At 46.5% G+C, this 21,750-nt stretch overlaps 1 protein-coding gene across 2 annotated transcripts; it reads left to right on the top strand.

Annotated features, from left to right (window-relative positions):
* Positions 1 to 2,643: 2,643 nt before the first annotated feature.
* Nutf2 (nuclear transport factor 2) lies at positions 2,644 to 21,583 on the top strand. 2 transcript variants are annotated; one of them, XM_020171123.2, is made up of 5 exons: positions 2,644 to 2,796; positions 15,738 to 15,865; positions 17,685 to 17,756; positions 17,842 to 17,940; positions 19,998 to 21,583. In XM_020171123.2, the coding sequence occupies exons 2-5, from the start codon at positions 15,767 to 15,769 to the stop codon at positions 20,109 to 20,111; spliced, it is 384 nt and encodes a 127-aa protein (XP_020026712.1). In that variant the 5' UTR covers positions 2,644 to 2,796; positions 15,738 to 15,766; the 3' UTR covers positions 20,112 to 21,583. The 2 variants fall into 2 exon arrangements, with proteins under 2 accessions (XP_020026712.1, XP_020026711.2); XM_020171122.2 differs by lacking the exon at positions 2,644 to 2,796 and adding an exon at positions 3,109 to 3,264.
* Positions 21,584 to 21,750: the final 167 nt, after the last annotated feature.

The raw sequence follows: 21,750 nt of genomic DNA, 5'->3' as shown, positions 1-21,750 counted from the left end.
TTTGAGTTTCACTATTTTATTTTTATGAAAATTCAGCTAAGTGCCCATGAAATACGGGGAACTAGGCCTTGGCCTGTTTGAAGGACCAGGCTGACCTTGAGAATAGAGATGCTTCAATGATGAGATTTCTCCATAAAGTAGCTCTAAGTCTGGCCTTATAAGGCCTTTATAAAGTTCCTGGTTCAGCTCACTCCAGAGTTTGGAAACTGCTCCAAATGGTCCCACTTTGTCCGTGGATTGTTTTTTCCTGTGTCATTTTTGTTTGTTTTGGTGGTACTGGAGTTTGAACTCAGGGCCTCATGCTAGGCAACACCCTTTACCACTTGAGCTACTAGGCCAGACCCCTTTTTTGCGGGTGGGGGGGATGGGAGGGAATGTGGATTGAACTCATCTTCCCACTTGCAAAGCAGGTGCTCTACTGCTTGAGTAGAGCATCCTCCTATTTTGCTTGGTTTGATGGGGTCTTGGACCATTTCCCCTGGCTGGTGTCAAATTACGATCCTCCTGATCTCATCCTCCCAAGTAGCTAGGATTATAGGTTTGAGCAACCAGTGCTCCGACTCCCCTGTGTCCTTCTAACAAGGTGCAACTGCGAACTAACCTGTGAATTGTTTAGTTCCTCCTACCTCTGAGGGTTTTAAATTCCCTCTTGAAATTCCAGCAGCAGTTGAAATTTGGTCGCCATTTCATCTCTTAGGCTTAATACAGTGTCTGTTACACAAGCAGTTACTTAAATAAGACTAGAACTAGAACCAGCCATGGCTCCTTCAGGCACAAGGACTCTTGTATATATACCTTGGCCTTGGTACACCTTAATTGTGAAAGAACTGGATCAGAAGGCATTAAGGAGTTGGTATTTGTGACCCTTTGACTCATGTTTTTGGCTGCCTTTATCTTTAGATTGGATATTGGAGAGGATGAGGGTAACAGTTTTATCTATAGCTCCAAGTAATTTAGCTCAAAGCTAATGGGGAGGGGGAGAAGGCCTTTAAAACCTTTTTAAAACTAGCCCTGTTTACTATGGACTTTGGGGGCATAAATGGATTCTTCCCCAGGCTTCCTAAAATATGACTCCATTCTCTGTTATTTATGGACCAAGCCACCTGCCTGTGGACACTTGTTTGTGGTTGCTAGTTGGAATGGCCCTAAAACTCTAGTATCTGTTTGCTTTCTGGTCCCGTGGTAGTGAACTGGAAAACAAGTCTCTAGTGGGGAAGAAGAGTGCACCATAGCTTGTGCCCGCTTTGGGCAGGGGTTGGGTCTCTGCTTTCCTAGGGTGATTACTTTCCTAGGCTGGTAATAAGGTGGTGGAAGCACAGCAGTGCCCTTACTGGGCCGGTCTCACAAGTCCCCACTCTTTCCGTGAAAGGGGGAGAGGGGCTTTCCCAAGCACTGGCAGTGTATCATTGAGCTCCTGTTCATTGAAGGGAGGTCTGCTGTTTGTTCCCCCCCTCCCGCCCTGTACTTGGGCTTGAACCCTGGAGGCACACTTCCAACTCCATGCTTTGAGTCTCTTGAAACTCTTGGCAGCACTCCCCTGAACCTCTTTGGTGTCTGGAGGTAGTATGCACACAACCTATGTAGTGTTTTGGTTTTAGGGCAGTGGGGAGAGGTCCCAGATGCAGATGTACCACTAAGAGGCCAATGCAGAATTCTTGGTGGCTGAGTGATAAAAGAAGCATCTAGTCTGGACAGACCTGAGATGTAATGGAGGCTCAGCCTGGTCTGATAAGTCATCACCAGGAGTGGGATGGGGGTTGGAGAAAGGTGTAAAAACTTCTGGAAGAACTGGAGTGTGTAGAGATCTCTGACCATGAGGAAAGGCTTTAGAGCTGCTTGGAGAAATCTTGGAGCCATTTTCCTTTCCTGTGGTCTCTACTTTAGTTGCAGATTCATTTGCCCAGCATAGGCCTGACCTAGAGACAGGCCTTCCTTTAAATGTGTGTTACCATGGAAAAGGCATTGAAAGTGAAGAGCAAGAATTATTTACAATGTGGTCACTTCAATGAGGGGGAAACTTTGGGTGAGCCAGTTTTATTTTAATAAAAACTAAACTCATAGCTGCCCTGTCTGCTGAAAAAATAAAAAATCTTAGAATGTTCTGAAAATAACTCTGGAAATCCAAGCGAGAATAACCTTTCCAGTCAAACCCACCTGAGGGGCATATGAGTCTCTGGCCTGAGAAAAGCCAAGTTTGCTTGAAACCAGCTTAGGGTTCGACTAGCCCCAGCCGGGGGTTCCCGAATATTGGGACAGCAGATGCGGTGGGGTTCCACCCTGGCTGGCTAAGGCCACACGGAGAGCCGAACTAGCAGCCTCAAAAGGGTGGTGACTTCGCCATCGCACACAGCCTAGGGGCCCTAGAAGGGGCGGCTGCGCTAGCTCTGGGCCAGGCCAGGCTCCCCTGGAGGCGGGGACAGCTACAGTCGGCTACACAACCTGGGCGGGGCCAGGCCAGCTGGGACCGGGCGACAACAGAGCCCTGACCCTTCCCTGGCGCCAACTCTGAGTTCCAGAGGTTTCCGCTAGACCACAATTCTCAGGGGCTCGCCCCGGCAGCCTCCCTCACTGGCCTAGCCTCTCCTCCCGCGCTGCGGGCCGTGTTCGGGCCTCTGCGCATAGCATTTCGGGAGCTGTAGTTTTGTCCTAGCGCGCTAGTGCCAGAAAGAAGAGCGGCGGGACTCCGTTTCCCAGAGTGCAGCGAGGCGAGCTAAGGAAGGCAGGGGGGAAGGGACAGTCGGTCGCAGACCGCGCTGGGTTGCCGCCGCTGCTGCCGCCATCGTACCAGCCCCTCGGGTGAGTGTTGGGGCCAGAGCGCCGGGGCGGGGGCTGGGCCGCAGGAACCGCGCTCTGGGCCGCCCGGAGCTTCTGCTGAGAGTCCCCAGGAGGCCCCTCCCCTCCTCACCCCCCTGGCGGCCCGAAGCCGCGCGGGGCCCAGGCCATGTGTCGCGCGCGGCTCCGCCTCCCGCCGGTCCTCTGAAGCAGCGGCCGTGGGGGAGCTCTGAGAGCTAGACAGACGCTAATCCGGGTCGAGCTGTGCCATGGCTAGGGCGCCGGCCTGCGCTGTGACCAGGCCTTTTTCTTTGGTCGGGACAATCCGGATGGGTCTCTCGGGCCCCGCCCCGTCTGGCCTGGCTCGGTCTGCTCAAATCTTGCAAGCTTTGCTGACAGGCTAGCGGGCAGACCCCAACCCCACGTTCTGTCACCGGCTGGCGAAGATCCGGGGATGGGCAGCGCCACTGGCTCGTTCCAGAGCTTGCATGGGTAAGGGTGCCTGCCTGTTGCAGCCGAGGCTTGTGGTCCTCACCCGGTTTCCGACCGTAGCCCAGTAATAGAACGCATCTTAGCTTGGCTCCCTGTTGGAAGTGCATGAAACCTACCTCTCCCTCGTGGAACTTAGGCTGGGTTCACCTACGTGGAGGATAGGGCCAGGGAAAGACTGAGGCGGGAGGGGATTACACGTGGGACTTTACTCTGGCCAATGTTGGAAGATAGGGACCTGATGTGATAAGGCAGCTCCAGGCCGGTAGGCCTAGCTTCCACCCTTACCTATCAGTGACCAGGTCCCAGCTATAGGTAAGTTGGTCGGCTCTGTTAGTGGAAGAAGGATGTCAAAGAGATGAGGTTGGATGTGTGAGCCTCCAAGGCTTTTGTTAGATCTTTCAAGTACAGCCCAGTCCTAACAACAGAACCTCCCAGAGCTAGCATTGAATTGCCCGGGTAGGAGAGGATGACTCCTTAAGAATAGAATAAGATGGGGTTTAATGCAAGGGGAAGTAGAATATCCAGGCCTGAGTTCTTTTTTTTTTTTGCAGTACTGGGGCTTGAACTCAGGGCCTACACCTTGAGCCACTCCACCAGCCCTTCTTTGTGAGGGGTTTTTTCGAGATAGGGTCTCTCAAACTATTTGCCTGGGCTGGGTTTGAACAGTGATCCTCCTGATCTCTGCCTCTTGAGTAGCTAGGATTACAGGTGTGTGCCCTGCTAGGCCTGAGGTTCTTGAGCCTTGTGTTATACCAGAGGCCAAGATGGAAAGGACCTTGGGGATGGGGCACATTTGAGTGGTAGGACTCAGGTTTAGATCTTGTGGGGGCCTTTCTGCAGCCTGGGTGGCAGAACTGTAGTTGGAAGCTGCAGAAAGCGAGGCTTCCCCTTACTTGCCTGCTTCCTGTGAACAGACAGGAAGTTGGTTCGGCTTTGGAAAATTGTTCTTAATAATGGTACTATGGATCCTGTTGGGTTCTGGAAGGCTTGTATCTGACTAGAAAGTATTAAGCAAGGCCTTAAAATGGCACATCTATTTGAGAGATGATTAAGGGACAAGTCCTGGGACTTGGGGGAGCATTTCTTGTCAAGCTTTTGATCTCTCTGACCAATGGTGGCTTTTGAGTCATAGTTCTTGTAAAGACTAAAAAAGTAACACAGTCTCTGTAAACCTGGCCTCAAGCTTCCTAAGAGAATTCCAGATCTCTTAGGAGGACTGATTTAGGGCCATGATGTAGAAAGCCACTGCCCCTGGGCCTCCCCCCCCCCACCATTGAATATTTGCCCAGATAATGGGTTTTTTTTGGTGTTTTCCTGCAGTTGAATTATTCTGCCTAGTCATTCTGCCTGGTTAAAGAGAACAGACAAAGGAAGGATGCTGCACAAATCTCATCATGCCTACTTTCTCTGGACTCAACTTTTCTAGTCCACATCTTGGCCCATGAGCAGATGGAAGTCGGATTCATTCAGCAGACTCATCAGTAGAGTTGGGGCAAGGAGGGACTACCCACAGAACACATAGGGTCAACGAGGTGGAATCTTACAGATTCCAAAAACAAATTATTTCAAGACCCCCTTCTAGATTGTCTTGATTGGTACTTTCTAGAGCACAGGTTTCAGGTGAGCTAGGCTTATGGGTATGGATTAGTTTGTATATTCCTGGGCTCTGGATGGCTTGATTTCTTTTTCTTTTCTTTCTTTCTTTTTTTTTTTTTTTTTTTAATGGTTGGTACTGGTGTTTGAACTCAGGGCCTCACACTTGCTAGGCAGGCGCTCTTACCACTTGAGCCACTCCACCAGCCCCTATTTTTCTTTTTCCTTTTTATTTTTGCAGTGCTGGGGATTGAACCCAGGGACTCATGCATGTTAGGCAAGTGCGGTACCACTGAGCTACATATACACCAGTACCTTCAGGGTCAAAAAGGTACTGTTCCTTCTCCAAGGTTACCCAGGTACAGGAGAAATTCAGGTCCCTCCCTCTTGTTCCAATTCCTTTAGAAGTTCCCTAAAATTTTTTTGTCTGATGTGAGCCATTGCTAGGCATCCTGACCCTGATAAGTCCTTGATTCTTCTGGACTTGGCAGGCCACCTAGTTCTCAGAGATAAGAGAACTCTGATGTTCTCTAGAATTTGTCTGTACTCTCTATATTATGTAGGGCTGACTTGGGAAGTAGGACCTAACTGGCAGGATATGACTTCACAAGCAAGGGGCAGGGTGTCAGGGTGGCTAGAGTAGCCAGCTTTTTATTCAGTTAAAAATTTGGTCCTTTAATAACTAGACGCCCATGTTTCTCTGAGCTACATCTTGCTTTATTCTGATTTCTTTCCAGTTGGTACTTTGAGATAGGGTGAATGATTGAAGACATAATTTTCAAACTTAAAACTAGAAGGTACCTTGTATCAAAATCCTCAGTGTAGTGGTTCACATCTATAATTCCAGCACTTTGGAGGAGACTGAGGCAGGATTGTTTGGGTTTGAAGCCAAGTCTAGGCTACATAGCAAAACCCCCATATCGAAAAGCAAAACAACCTAAGAACTCCTAACTTACCAAGGTACTAGTATCTTGTTTGAAATTATTATTTTCCCCATTCTTGCCAATGGTAGGGTTTTTTCATTTTGTTTTTTCTTAAGTGGTCAGATTTTTTTTTTTTTTTTTTAAGCAAACATTCTTTGGTCCTCTCTGTTTCTGGTTCTGGGAAGAAAAGTGAATGTTATCCAGCCCCTCACACTGGGGAAAGGAGGTCTCAGTATTGGGGTGATAGGTAATAATGTTGCTGAGCGCTTAGTTGAAGGGACCAGCAGGGGCTCTTAATACTGTGCTGGTAGCTGGGCTCTGGTGGCTCCACACCTATAATCCTAGCTACTCAAGAGGCAGAGATCAGGAGGATCTCTTTGAAGCCAGCCTGGGCAAATAGTTTGTGAGACCCTATCTCGAAAAAACCCTTAAAAAAAAGAAAAACAAAATCAAAAACCTTTTACAAAATGGGGCTGGTAGAGTGGCTCGAGGTGTAGGCCCTAAGTTTAAACCCCAGCACCTCAGGAAAAAAAAAAACTATGCCAGAGGATGGAGCTTTTGAATGATTAGAAAAATGTAGAGAAAAGACTTTTTCTTCCTTTTTTGCAGTACTGGCGTTTGAACCGAGGTCTTCATAGAGGAAGGACTTTTAGAGGGCCTACCTTCCTCTCCAGTGACTGGCAGAAACACAGAGGGAGGTATACCACGGATTATGAACCCAGAAAGGCCTGGGGCCCCTTGATTGAGGCACCCCAAAGTACTACAGTTGTTAGCTATGGGCTTCTGCAGCTTACTCCTTCTTGGTCTTTGCTGGGCATTAGCACTGTGCCCGGGACTCTCACTAGCATTTTCTGAGGCCTCTCAGTCTCTTATATTGCTTCTCTTTCCCCGAGACTCTTTCATGGTCACTATGATCCAAATGCCAAGTAGTTGTTCTTACAGTGGTAACCAGTACATTTTCACAGGGTAAATGATACAGGAGGCCTCTCAGAGGTAAAAGTTTCAGCAGATTTGATCATGGAAGCTCCTTGGGTGTGCTTTCAACAGGCCATTGCCTAGGTGTTAAGGAATGAGGACAGAATCCAGTAGAAACGCCAATACTGCTTGTTTTAGAATCCAGTTCAGCCCATCCTCACCTAATCCTCCAGGACAGAGGACTAGTCCTTTTAGGGTAAGGGGAGTGGATCCAAAAAATTCTCTACAAGGTGGACATTGGAATTTGAGCTGAGTCGTGTACCAGTGGCTCACTCCTGTAATCCTAGCTACTCAGGAGGATCCAGGCTGAAAGCCTGGAGATTATTTTGCAAAGCCCTGTCTCAAAAATACTCAACACAAAAAAGGGCTGGTGGAGTGGCTCAAGTGGTAGACCGCCTGTCTAGCAAGAGTGAGGCCCTGAGTTCAAACTCCAGTACAGGCCAAAAAAAAAAAGTGTTGAACAGAATTTCTTTCTTTTTTTTTTTTTTTTTAATTATTCATATGTGCATACAATGCTTTGGTCATTTCTCCCCCCTGCCTCCACCCCCTCCCACAGAATTTCTTTGGGCTGGTGTTGAGAGAACCTTGTGTTAGGCTTTTTGTTTTGTTAATTTTTCAGATGGGCCATTTGAGGAGGATATTTTTGTCTGCTTTTTAATTTGAGTTGACTATTCCCTCCCAGCTTTGAGATTCTGTGATTCTCTTTCTTTGACCATATGTGGCAAGAATTCTTGAGTACTACCCTGTGGGGGGCAGCAGTGTGTGGTTTATCCCTGAAGTGACTTCCCTAGAATGAGTGATTTGTTCTGGTCAGTATCATCTCCCTTTTCTCATTTTATCAGCTAGAGTGTGTTCTCCTGGGAGGAATGCGTTGCTTAGGTCTGGCTGTGGTTAGGGAAGTGTCTTAGTAGCAGGGAAGGAGAACACAAGGACCAAGGGTGGACCTACTTATTGCAACCAGATCTATGGCTGAGAACTTCCTTTCACTTTCCTGGGCCTTACTCCTTATTTGTTTTTTGTTTGTTTGTAGTACTGGGATTTGAACTCAGGGACTACACCTTGTGCTACTCCACCAGCCCTTTTTTGTGATGGGTTTCTTTTAAGATAGGGTCTCTTGAACTATTTGCCCTTGCTGGCTTCAAATCATTATCCTCCTGATCTCTGCCTCCTGAGTAACTAGGATTACAGGTATGAGCTACTGGCATCTGGCCTTAGTCCTTATTTGTGCCTTCTGTGTGCCGACTCCTTAAGGTCCCAGGCTAGAGACAAGGCTACCATAAAGATGGAGAATCCCCAGGTATGTCTGGGGTTCCTAGGAACTGAGGGCCGTTTGCCTTAGTATCTTCAGTAAAATGGAGGAATTCTGGAATGTTTGTTTCTTAACTTGGTAGGCCATGCCTCCAGTCCATTGTCCATTTTGTTCTGGTTATTTTTGGAGATGGGGGTCTCAGGAAAGTGTTTACCTGGGCTGCCTTGAACCACCATCCACCCAATTTTAGCCTCCCAAGTAGCTAGGGTTACAAGCGTGAACCTCTGAACCTCTGACTACTGGCTTTTTGTGATACTGGAGTTTGAACTCCGCTGCAAATTAGAATTTGCTTCACAACTGTTAGGCAGACACTCAACCATTTGAACCACTCTTCCAGCCCTGGAATGTTTGTTTTTTAAAGGCTCAGATACTCCATCCAGAGCCACTGAGTCACTGGGTAGAAACTGAAAAACCTGGAAGGATGTCTGTGTGGAGCCATTCCACCTGCAGTTCATTTCAGGCCCAGGAAAATGCAAGTTCTTAGTTGATCTGCTGAACGTGTGTGCAGATATTTCCCATCCTCAGGTACATGGAGCTTGCTGATTTCAGAGGCCAGGCTCTGTTCCTACATCATCGGATTTTGCCACCTATCTGCTTTCTGTTACTCTACATTGGCTCTCAGGCATTCTAGTCTTGATATCTATAGATATTCCAGTGCTTGGCAGGGCTCATTTTGAGACTCAAGTGAGAAGACATAGAGAAGTGTTTGAGCCAGAAGGCATTCCCTGCATTCTCTGTGGACTCTGTGCATCCGTTTGTGCCCCTGCTCTTCTCTATCTCAGGGTGTCACAACAGTGTCAGCCAGGCATGGTGGTGGTGGGCCATAGAAGTGGTCACTTAGGGGCCTGAGGCCCCACTTGAAGAGCCAAGTCTCTGTGACTTGAACCAGCATGCTAATGGCTTGAGGCTTACTTCACAGGTGAGAGCTGTTTAGAAAGACTGGCACCCCAGAGGTCTTGTGAGCCACCTGGGAAGGGGAGATTACTGAGGAAGCAAGTGCAGAGTAGAGACCAGAATGCAGGTATCAGGATTCAGCTTCTGGGTCAGTTAGGGTAGCCCCGTGGCTCTGGAGGCCTGCCTCCAGGACGGGATGGGGAAAAGTCTGGTATGGTGCTAAAGTATGTGAACCTCAGGTATCAGCCCTAGGAAAGAGTTCTGTCCTGGGCACCATACAGCTCTCCAGACTTGAGGCAGTTGGGCAGGGCAGTTACTGTTAGTGGATCAAGTATGGCCTCCCTATAGGAGGCTGAGGTGTCCACTGTTTTCCGAATGTTGGTCTAATAATTAACTTAGTAACTGGTGATAGCTCCTCACAGTTTTGGGTCTTGCTTTAGACCCTCAGTTGGTTTCCCCTTAACATGCCCACAATTACTGGTGAGGAGACACGGTCAGAGGGTCGTATCACAAGGGAGGGATGGAACAAGCTAGAGGCCAGGTTTTCCTGTAACTGTGCCCGGTATTCGCCACAGCTGCACCTCTGGTGACCAGGACCTGGGGAGTGAGAGAGAGGGTTGGGGCTAAGCCCCCTTGCCACATGCCATAGATGGACACCTGGGTGGATGACAAAGGATTGTTTCCTGGCAACTTAGTCAGAAGGTATGGGTGGAGGGGAAGTGGGTCACTGGGCCACTTAAATTGAATAGGGTTGCCCACAACTGACTCCTCCTGCAGAGAAGAAGGGCTGGCCTCATTCGTGTGCTTCATCAACAAAAAGTTATTGGGTAGGTCCAGGCACCAATGGAAACAGGTGCCTGTCTCCCTGCTTAGGGAAACAGACCACAAACAAATATATAAGTGTGGTGATGATCTCACCTGGTGATGAGAGCTGAGGAGACAATAAAGTAGGTAAAATGAGTAACTGGACAGCTACCTTAGATTGGGTAGTCAAGAAAGGTGTAAGTGAGGAAATGACATTAGAATTGACATAGGTGTCAAGGAGCCAGGTGTCTAGTTGGAATAGTGGTCTAGGTAGAAGAAGGAACAGTTGCAAAACTCTCCTCATGTGAGAACAGGCTAAGTAGTTCCAGAAAAAGGAAAATGTCCAGTGTGGCTGTGAAAGAGACGAGATTGAACAGCCAGGAGGGCCAGGTTATTCAGGACCTTGAAGTCAAGATGAGTAGTTGAGATTTCATTCCAAATACATGAGGAATCCTTGCAGGACTATGGGATTGAATACACAACACCATTCCTCAGACTATGACAACAAAGAGGCCATTTTTTTTCCTGAAGGACAGACATCTTGCTGACTTTCCTGTCTTGGATTGCTGCTTGGCCCTTCCCTTTCCTTTACATTTCCTGTGCTCTGGCCCTGGGCCTGAGGGGCTTAAGCCAGGTTGGCTATCAGGCTTCCCAGACTGTCTGCTGTAGAACTATGTTTGGGGCCTGGCAGACAGTGGGTATGAGGACCATGACTGGTGCCTGATTTCAAGGGCTCTACTATGGGCTTGGCATTCCCCACCAGCCTTGGTAATGGGCCCTCAAGCATGTGGTCATCTCTTTGCCAGTCTGAAATTAGTAATATTGTCTTCCCCATCAATCTTCCATCCCTGCCCAGGCCAGCATCTATCTCTGCTTCGTTAAGATGGTAGAACAGGGTGGGACTTTGAAAGTTTGGGAAAATTAAATCATCCTTTATTAATGTTTCAAGCTGGGTTTGGTTGTACATGTCTATAATTCCAGCACGCAGGAGGCTAAGGCAGGAAGATCACAAGTTTGTGAGCTACATAGTGAGTTCAGGTACAGTCTGTACTACACACCAAAAAAAAGTGTTTGGACTCATGGGTTTGATTTGGAACTCTTTTTTTTTTTTGTAGGGGTGGGTAGTGCTGGTGATAAAACCCAGGGTCTCATGTATGCTAGGCTTTACCACTGAGCCACACTCAGCCCTTAATGTGGAAGTCTTGTTTCTCAATGTGGGAAAGTCAAGCTCAGGTCAGGCCTTCATGCCCTGAAGCCACTGTCTCATTCATGTGTAATGTGTTTTTTTTCTGGGTCCTGGTGTTTGGCCTACACCTTGAGCCATTCCGCCAGCCTTTTTTGTGATGGGGTTTTTGAGATAGGGTCTGGAGAACTATTTGCCCAGGCTGGCTTTGAACCGCGATCCTCCTGATCTCTGCCTCCTGAGTAGCTATGATTACAGGCATGAGCCTCGGTTGCCTGGCTGATATGTTCATTTTTATCTCCAGGCTCAGGTCACCAGGAGTCCTAGCTCTGGAGTCCATTAAACCTGGCCAGTTCAATTTTCCCATTTATCAACTGCTGAGTTGGCGAACCTCATGATGCGATTTTGCTCATCTTTGACATGGGTGTTTTTCTTTTGGGAGAAGGTATGAGTTTTGAACTCAGGGCTTCTTGCTTTCTGAGCAAGCGCTCTGTCTACTGCTTGAGCTATTCTTGTAGCCCTGTCCTGGGTGCTGACTCACAGGGTGTTGTTAGTAAAAAGTGCACATGAAGTTCTTTGCATGTTTCTCTTTATTGCTTGATTTTTGTGTATATGTGTGTGCTTTTTTTGAAATGATGGTCTCTCTATGTTACCCAGTCTGGCCAGTGTTTCTCTGGCCTCAGCACCCCCGAGTAGCTGGGACTATAGGTGTTTGCCAGCGCTTCTGGAAGCTCTTTGCACATTGGTACTTAATGTGCATTAGTGAAAAAGATGTTCCCAGCTGAACACTGCTTTTTCAAATTTTGTCTTTGGAAATACCTAAAACTTGAGAATAAAGGTGAATTTTTTTCTATTGCCTAGAGGTACTTCCTGGAGGGCTTTTGACCTGGAGTCTGTAGCTGAACAACCTCCCTAAGGCTGCAGCATTCCTAGCTCTGTGCACATTTCTTGGCAGAGGGCCAGGGTTTTTTTTTTTTGTTATTTTTGTTTTTGTTTTTGACTGGTGGTACTAGGGGTTGAGCCACTCCATCAACCCTTTTTTGTGTTGGGTATTTTCAAGATAGGCTATCTTGAACTATTTGCCTGCGCTAGCTTCAAATCATAATCCTCCTAATCTCTGCCTCCTGAGTAGCTAGGATTACAGGCATGATCCACTGGCACCTGGTAAGGGCCACAGCTTTTGAGATTCTCAGAGCATCTTTGTACCTACAGAGGCCTAAGAGTTAGCAAAGGCTGACACCCTGTGGACAGAAAGCTCCTCAAAGAGCCAGACCTCAGTTAGCCAATAGACTATTGGGGTGAAAGAGTCAGCGGCCTCTCAGGAAAGGTAGCAGAAGCCATCAAGATGAAGGTCAGCCTCATATGATATGAGGCTGCCTCAGTTTGTTTTCTTTTCATGTTGTTATTTCCACAGTTAATGTGTTTGGGAATAAGGTCAGGGCTTGTTGGCTATTCTGGGAAATATCCTCTTAGCCTGGCCTGGAACCCTCTCCTGTAGAGCACTGGGATAGGGCTCTGTACTTGCTTTTTCTTTGGTACTCAGGAATGCTACCTCCCAGCCATAAGTTGAAAGCTTTGTGGGAGGTTTAGTGTCAGAAATTATAAAACCTATAGTTTGCTGTGCTATATTCTGTGCCGGAAGGTGGAGTGTGTATGTGGCAAGAAAGATATGGGAACTTCTTATAGCCCGATGCCACAGTGCTCACAGAAGAGCAAAGCCTGAGTATGTTGATGGGGTTTGTAAATGGGGTTGACATTGGAGTCCAGAAAGGAGTTCCAGACAACTGGAGTGTGAGTGGTGATTGGAGGAAAAGTAGGAACTGACCAGGAAGATGATGATATCTAACTGGGGGACTAACCTTTGCCAAAGTCCTGGTGAGTTCTGGTATGTGTATGTGTGGTACTGGGCCATGGTAGGAGAGAATGACTTGACAAAATGAGGACAAGTGTTGATGGCCACTAGCAGAGATTTGAGATTTTACCTTTAACCCAAAGGTGAGGGTGATGTAGGAGAGATACATAGCCAGCTTTGTGGTTTAGAACTCAGGCATATAAAGTTTAAAGAGAGCAAACGTGGTCTTGGCCAGAAGACCCAATGTCAGCTCTAATGTGCTGAATGAGCCTGGGGTGAGACTGCCTACATTGCTGAACCTCGGTTTTCTCACCTGTAAAGCAAGATGACAGTGGAATCTGACTAGGTGTGTATTGCGATCACTACATGGAAATAAAACACACAAAGGTCAAACTGGCTTGGAGCAGGCTTTAAGAGCTGTTCTTGGCATCTTTAGAACAAAGGCTTCCATCCCCATAGTTTTGAGAGTACCTTCTTACACTTCCTGGGAGCCCCTAAGTTTTTCTGTAACATATTTTGTCCTACCAGACCAGAGGCCTCTTTTTTCTCTTTATCCCTTCACCACTTCAGTCAGGTAGTTGTATTTTTGTTTGTCTGTGGTACTGGGGAAAGAACAGGGCTTCACACTTGCTAGGCAGACATTACCACTTAAGCTACATCTCCCGCCTTTTTTTTTTTTTTTTGAGACAAAGTCTCGATACCTTTTCCTCAGACTTACGATCCTTCTGCCTCTGCCTCATGAGTGGCTGGGATTATGACATGTGCCATCACGCTTGGCTAGTTTTTGTATTAGAAAGTTACTACACTATTAGATCAATAATATTGAAAAAGGAGGAAAAGACACCCCCCCACCCCCACCCCCGTACTTCACCAGTTCCACTGTCCCACCACCTGGTGGCACTTGTCTTTGAATGGGCTTCTGGCCCTAGTTCCCCTCACCTCCATCTCTATAGCTTCCCAGCTTCCTGCCCTCAACTGTTTTTGTGTCCTCAGACATCTGTTGGTGCTGTTTCTTCTGGTTGGTGTGTTCTTTTCCAAAGACCTTCTCTAAGAGCTGCCCAACCTTGCTATGGGTCAAGGGCAAGGCAGAGATGCTGTCAATCATTCCTGTAGCTTTCCTCCAAAGCTTTCAGTGACTGGGCAAGACATCTTGGGGGATGCTGTGGGGTTGGGGTGTGTTAAGTGAATGCTAGAATAGAAGGGGCAGAGATATGGGTGTGGAAAGCTGTGTTTTGCTTCAGATCCTCCAAGTTTATGTATGGGTACAGCTATAGTTGCCTCAAAAATGTGATCAAGACAGCAGCTGAGACTACATGTGGCTCCTGTGCTTCTCCTACTTGTTGATTTGTTCTTTGACAGAGTATGAACGGGGATACACCTTGTGTTCCTGTATACAGGCTTGACTGGCTCCAAGCTCCGCTTGTTTTGGTCATCTGAGCACTAAGCTTCTATTTTTAGTACCAATACCTCTAGGGACCTAAAATAAAGCTGACTTAGCTTTCTGGTCCCTTATTGGCTGGCGTGTTGGTCATAGACTGAGGGATTGGCTGTGTTGTCACTGGCCCTTTACACTGTCCCTACTGGCTCCTCTGGCCCTGAGTGAGGTCACAGGAACTGGAGCTAGCTAGTACTTACCATATTAAGGGCTTTCCAGGTTCTCTTAGTGAATCTATGTCATCATTAACATCAGTATTAGCATCCCTATTTTGTAGAGGAGGACACTGAGGCTCTAAAAGGCAGTAACTTGTATTAAGATACTACTACTGCTAATGGTTGTCTTCTGGGATCAAACCCACCTCCTCACTGCTTTGACTCAGAGTTTTATTATTAGGACAGAGGGTTTGCTCCTCTATAGTCAGAGATAGATACAGAACAATACATGGGTCTTCAATCATAAGGTCTACAGGAAAATATGAACCTTCCCTTGAGAGGGCCTAGCAAAGCCATAGTAGCTGTATTACCTGGGGCTTGGACTTTCCATCCAACGTCCTTGGGATCATGGTCTCTAACTGAGAGGGGTTCCTCTCAGTCCCTGTGGATGAAAGCAGTGCTGAGTTGGAAGGATTCAAAGGAATATTTCTCCCTCACAGCCTTCATTTATTTCTTTTTTTTATACCCCTTATTTATTACTCTGATCTTCTAGGGCTAGGTTCCTTTTTTTGGCGGGGGGGGGGGTTGTTATTGGCTGGTTGAACTCAGGGTTTTGCACTTGATAGGAATGAACTCTACCACTGAGCCACACCCCCAACCCTACTGTGATCCTCTAAATTCATGTCCCCAGCTTTGAAGTGGATAGAGGTCAACTTCATCAATGAAGAAATGCCCCAGGTCAGGTATCACCTGGCCTCAGAGATGTCAACTGCTCCTTTAGGACTAAGGTAGACTAAGGGAGTCACTTGCTGTCATCAGAAGTGGGGCCTTGAGGAGCTCTTTACTACCCACTCTCACTGGGCCTTTCTCCTCCTGTCAGCAAAGCCCTGGGATAGTTAGTGTTGGGAGCTTAAAGGCTGCAGTATAAACACTCCACACATAGACATCAGTAATTTCTAGTGTGTAAAGGGGGAGGATAGCAGGAACTCTGGCCTTGTATGTTGTGGAGAATTAAATGAAAAGATATGGTCTGGGGCAAATGCTTAGCTCTTTCAAGGACCCTTATTGAACATTGTAGGGCTTACTCTGATTTTCTTTTAGCCTGGTTCTACCCTCTATACCCATCATGTGTGCTCTACAACCCTGGCACCCCTCTGTCTTACCAACCTGGAACTTCTCAAAGAAAGGGCAGAATGTGGTTTGACTTGAAAGTAGTCTCTTACCTAATCACTAGAGCTTTTCCAGGTCTCAGCAGAGGGATCCCTGTGCAAGGAGTGCAGGGGTCATTGGCTGGCTATCTCCTGCTCCCATGGTACCAACATTTCCATCTCTGTCTCACTGGTCTTGCAGGTCTCAGCGAGGCCGGGTGATACTCCAGGATGGGAGACAAGCCAATTTGGGAGCAGATTGGATCCAGCTTCATTCAACATTACTACCAGTTGTTTGATAATGACAGAACCCAACTAGGCGCAATTTATGTAAGTCTTTAGCTCTAGGGCCAGAATAGGACCCCAGGGGATCAATTTGGATGTTGGGCCAGTGCCCGGTTGTCCACAGGATGGGGACTATTTGTTTCACACATGTCTTTCTTTTTTTTTTTTTTTTTTTGCGGTGCTGGGGTTTAAACTTAGGGACTACACCTTGAGTCACTCCACCAGCCCTTTTTTGTGATGTTTTTTTTCAAGATAGGGTCTCATGAGCTATTTGTCTGGGGCTGATTTTGAACTGCGATCCTCCTGATTGCTGCCTCTTGAGTAGCTAGAATTACAGGCGTGAGCCACTGGTGCCTGGCGCTACACATTTCTTTCTATCTTTCACAAGAGTAGGGATAGTGTTATGCTGGACAGGGAACATGGAACTTGCTATACCATTTGGCTAGCACTTTATCAGGGCACATGGTTCTGGGAATGCCTCTGTTCCAGATCAGATAACACCAGGCAGAGACTAAGTCTTACAGTACTCCTTTTGGGGCCAAACCCCCTGAGTGCTCACTGGAAACATGAAGTTAGTCCAAGAGAGCAAAACTGCCCTCTTTTTGAGAAACCCTTCTCTACAGGCATTGTTTTCTGCTATTATGATGATACTCCTTTACATTTATACTTTACACTTATACTTGACCTTGTATGAGATTCAGTCACAGAAATGCCATTAATGAGGCCACTCCTAGCTGCTCTGCCCAAGATAGGGGTGATCCAGACATTGCCTCATAGCCTTGCTGGACTATGTGCAAATCCTTCTGTGTCTGCCTCTAAGATGTCAAGGTCTGTTTAGAATAGTGGACAAAAGAAAGGAATCTTAGCAGTGATAGACCAAATCCAGCAAAGATATTGTTTGTTATTATGAGTGGAGGTATTTTTTTCCTCCAGTACTGCAGGGCTTCATGCATATTAGACAAATGCTCTACTACTGAGCTCTACCCCTCACCCTTCCCATATTCTGTCCTCTCTTTTTTTTTAAATTTTTTTGTTTGAAACGGTTTATCACATATAGCCTACGCTGTCCTCAAACTTGAAATTTTCTCCTATAGCTGGTATTATAGGTCATTATCTCATAATTAAGGCAGCCCTGACCTAGAAACAAATTATTTTAGCAAGGTCCTTAAAAGTACTTGATGTATATCATTTCATAATCCTCAGTACATTTCCCCTTTGAAGGTTAGGAAACTAAAACTCAGAAAAACAAGTAACTTGCTTAATATCACAGCTGGAAATAGCAGAGGTCTTTTTGAGGTCTTCCCCTGAAGGCTGTGGAAAGGAAGATTGGGAAGAGGGGTTTGGGGGGGCTAAGCTAGTCCTTGAGAGGCCTTGTGAGCCTCCATGATTCCCAGATCCCATGGTTACCTAGAAGGCTACCTGGAAAAGACAGAGTGGAACTCAGCCACAGCCCTGGAGGTTATAGTGAATATGGGATTTTTTTCCAACTTGTTTCTAATGACATTGTTGGAACTTAGGCTTACTGCTACCATGCAGCTTTTGTCTGACTCTTGGCCATGTATGTCTCTCCTGAGGCACATGCATATCAGGAATCATGGGTTCTTGAAGAAAAATGAGAAATGAGCTTAATAAGTGTATTTCGTTAAATAGTTGTTTAGAGGCCTTGAACCAAATATGGTGTAATTTAAAAAGTTGTTGCTAATGTAGAGTTTGGGGGCTACTCTTAGTTCCCCTATTTACGGACAGAGAAACTGAAGCATGAACTCATTTCCCCAAGCAACACTCTTTTCAGGATTGTTTTAGGACCTTAGGGATAGTCCGTTGTGCTGAGGCCCTGACCTTGGATTTTCTGTTCATCTTTTAGATTGATGCATCATGCCTTACGTGGGAAGGACAGCAGTTCCAGGGAAAAGCTGCCATTGTGGAGAAGTTGTCAGTAAGTAAGGATTGATGCTGGGATGTAGGCAGCTCTTTCCTTACTCCTTCTGGCCTCAGCCCACTGCCCACTCTTTCTCTTGCAGAGCCTTCCGTTCCAGAAAATCCAGCATAGCATCACTGCTCAAGACCATCAGCCCACACCAGATAGCTGTATTATCAGCATGGTTGTGGGCCAACTCAAGGTAGTACTGCTACTGCAGGGCTAGGGAGGAGTGGGCAGGGTGAGCAGAGTTTTGGTCCCCTCATTTCCCTGTGAATTTGACCACAGGAAAAGCTGTTCTTATCATGGGACACCCAGACAAAGTGATTGTCTAGAGCTGCATAGTTCAATACAGTAGCCATTAGCAACATAAGGGTTTTTTTGTTTTTGTTTTTGTTTTTTGGTGCTGGATATTGACCCCAGAGCCTCACATATGCTAGGCAAATGCTCTACCACTGAGTTACACCCCCCAGCCTTATGATTTTTAAATTATATTCATTAAAATTAAATTAAGATTTAGTTACTCAGTTGCACTAGGCATATTTCAGGTGCTCATGATTGGTCATTTGCGGTTGCCTGTTGGACAGCAGACACAGAACATTACTGTGCTTGCAGAAAGTTCTAATGGAGAACACTGGTCTAGAACCTTTACGGAAAAAGTGTAAGGCATAGGAGCACGGTCAGGTTGTGATGCCAGGCCCCTTCAAAGGTAGAGGTAGACTGGCCAACTGGGTGCTACGAGGCAGTCCCATCCTGGAGCTCTTGTTGGCCACTGATCTAGGCTGGTTCCTTATCTACCAAGCAAAGCAAATTTCTGCAATTCCTGCCTCCTTGGATTTTCTTTAAGACCTGTCATCCTCAAAGCCTTTCTATGGCCCCTTTCACTCTTAAGAACTCTTGAAGGAACCTGTTGTGCTTTAGCATATTAAAGCCAGATTGTGTTTCCAAAAGCCTCTCTTTCTTCTCAAAGCCACACAAATTGGCTGCCCCTTGGCTAGGTCTCAGCCTCCTGGGAATGTGTCGTGTAGGGCTCACAGTAATAGACTCATGAATTCTCTTTAGGCTGGAGCAGGGCTTCCTGAGTCATTTTTATGGGCATGGAGGGAAGAGTACTCTTAGGTCTCTGCATTGGACCCATGGGACTTGGCTGTCTGGCCTGAACTTTCCTGTTGATCCTTCCTTACCAAGATGATCTGCCCAGAGCCTGTGCCCAGATTGGCCCTCAGGATTGAGAAAGTCTTTCCAGTGCCCTCTTTCAGTCTGGGGTAATAAAGCAGTGCCACTTCCCACCTGGTTTCAGATTCTTCCTGATGGAGACTCCAAACTGGAGTCCCCAAATAACTGATTTGCCTTCTTACTGACATTACTTCCCAGAGAAACAGTTGATGCTGGAGACAGTACTATTTAGTTGGTCTCCTAAACTAGGTCTCATCTAGTTTTCTGCATTTTAGCTGGAAGTTTCTTGCCTTTTGTTTTCCATTGCAATGTTATATATTATGTGACAGGAAATAGATCACCTGATAATTGTGCTGGTTTTTTCCCCCTGTAGAACTGTGGTCTTTTTGTGAAGTCAGTTTTTTTGTTCTGGTTTTTTTTTTTTTTTTTTTTTTTTTTTTTGGTGGGACTGGGGTTTGAACTTGGGGCTTTGTGCTTGCAAAGCAGGAACTCTGCCTCTTGAGCCATACCTCTAGTCAGTTTTGAGCTTTACATAACTTATTTGGCCACAGTTAGTATTAGTAGTAGTTTGTCCTGATTTGACTGACTGGCATTAGCAAACAGTAAGAATGATTGCAGTGTTTTGATACTGTAAGTTAAATGGAAAGTACTACAGGATTCTTTTATTTTTTAAGGAGTTTTTTTTTGGCAGTATTGGGGTTTGAACTTAAGGCCTTGGACTTGCTAGGCAATCACTCTTACCACTCAAGACATGCCTCCCATTCTTAAAATTTTGATCACTTGTACCAAGAAACATGGATGGGTTTAGAAGCAGTCATGTCTTCTGCTCTACTGCTGTAGGTAACTGGTAAATCCCTCCACCTTTTAAGTGCATATGGCAATGCAAGCAACCATCTGTTGGCATCAACATGTCCAGCAGCGTTTCACACATTATATTAAATTACATTCACATATACCCTTTGGCTATACTGGGGTTCTAGTCCAAGACAGTAGGACCTAGCCCAAATTCCACATTCTGCCTTGTTCCATTGCCAATGAATTCCCTCAGTATTCTTTACTGAATTATCTTCTCTCTCTTCGCAGGCTGATGAAGACCCCATTATGGGATTCCACCAGATGTTCTTATTAAAGAACATCAATGATGCTTGGGTTTGCACCAATGACATGTTCAGGCTTGCCCTGCACAACTTCGGCTGACCCCCTTGTGGCCATTTACTCATGCTGTTTCCTCCTCCCTCCTCTTCCTGATACTATCACACTCCTCCAGATGCTCCAAATATCATACACAAATGAGCAGGGCCAAGGTGGGAGTGGGTGCAGTGCGCTGCTGCCACCAAGGTGTTGTGCATGATGTTTGGACACTAGACTAGTTGCATCTGACAGGAGAAGTTTGTGTTGTACCAGCGCATGCCTTGGAAAGACTTAAAGTAATGCAAAAGATTGTCTTTTTTTTTTTTTAATCTACTGACAAGTTGCTCTAGTAACCCAAAGAAGTGAAGGAGAAAGCAGCTGCCTCACCACCCAGATATTGATTTGTTCAGATGTTTCAAATGCCTCATGATACAATAAAACCACAAAAATTTTCTTAACAGTTTAAATTGTTTTAATTAGCTTAATAGTTGGCTGGGCATCAATAACTACCCTGTCCTATTTCTCTCATGTCTCACCCTCCCACCTCTGCCTCAACTCAGCAATATGTGCAAGGAGAAAACTGGATGAAGCAGCATTCCCAGGTTGCTTATCTTGAGCCTGGTGGGACAGAGCGCTCAGGTCTGACCTGAAACTTCTCTTGCATTGAATCCTCTGTAGTCAGTTCTGTCATCTCCTGTGGCCTCTGTCCTGGGTAAGTTCAGGGCTCTAGTAGTAGCATTGGCAAACCTGGCCTACCAGTTTTAGCTGTCTGGGCTGAGGTCTCAGCATGACTGATGGAAGAGCCTGTTCTATCCCCAAGCCAAGCAGAAGACAGCTCAGATCCTGTACCATCTGCTTGGGATATCATTACCCACAGAGCCAGGCTCTGCTGGGCTGGAGTATAGATTCTGAGCTGTAGAAGAAGTCAGTCTTAGTATCAGGGATTCATACTCTTGAGTTCCCACCCCTCGGACCTCTGCAGGGCATGTCCAGGTTGCCTTCTATTCCCTTCCTCAACACACACACACACCCTACACTATCATCAAGTTCCAGAAAATGTTAATCATTAGGACAGTTTCTGCTCCTCAGTTTTGGGCACAGGCTTTGCCCACTATAAATCTGGCTCCTCATTGAATTCTCTGGATGGTGTAAATTAAAGCTGGTAGCAACTGCAGGGTAAAACCAAACCCAGGACTTGGGCTGATGTTGTTAGGGGACTTAGAATGGGTGAGGGCACCCTGGTTCAGGTACACTTGTAAAGGGGACACCTTGTCCCCACTATGGGGTAGGGTAAGGATTTCCTCAGACTCCGTAGTTTGCCTGGCTACACTGGGCACAGGGCTGGATAGTGTGTTGTTTGAAGGACAGCATTCTCTGGAGATCTCAGTGGGACTGATCTTATGCTGCTGTGTATGTGGGGGGTAGGGGAGAGGTAGATGTCTGCTGCCTCTTAAACCACCCTGTATAAAAGCTGCAATACAGCTTCTACCATGTACCTGTGCCTGAAATGTCTGCAATAAAAAGGTGTTTGTAAAGTATGGTTTCTTTCTTCCTAACCTGAGGGTGCCAGGTGGAACAAGGGGATGCTGGGGGACAGTATGGAACAATGGTTGTGTTCTTTGTGGTAGTATCATCCCTTGCCCTTGCAATTCCTAGACCCTCAGGTCCCTCCAGGCCTTGGTCACTGCAACCTATTTACCAACGG

The sequence above is a fragment of the Castor canadensis genome, chromosome 15 (genome assembly GCF_047511655.1).
Source record: "Castor canadensis chromosome 15, mCasCan1.hap1v2, whole genome shotgun sequence".
NCBI classification, from domain to species: domain Eukaryota; kingdom Metazoa; phylum Chordata; class Mammalia; order Rodentia; family Castoridae; genus Castor; species Castor canadensis.
This window is presented reverse-complemented; position numbering and strand designations above follow the sequence as displayed.

Coding starts and splice junctions, on each gene's coding strand:
- Nutf2 (XM_020171123.2), top strand. CDS start 15,767: ATGGGAGACAAGCCAATTTGGGAGCAGATTGGATCCAGCTTCATTCAA. Junction 15,866..17,684: donor CCCAACTAGGCGCAATTTAT/GTAAGTCTTTAG, acceptor TTCATCTTTTAG/ATTGATGCATCATGCCTTAC. Junction 17,941..19,997: donor TGGTTGTGGGCCAACTCAAG/GTAGTACTGCTA, acceptor CTCTCTTCGCAG/GCTGATGAAGACCCCATTAT.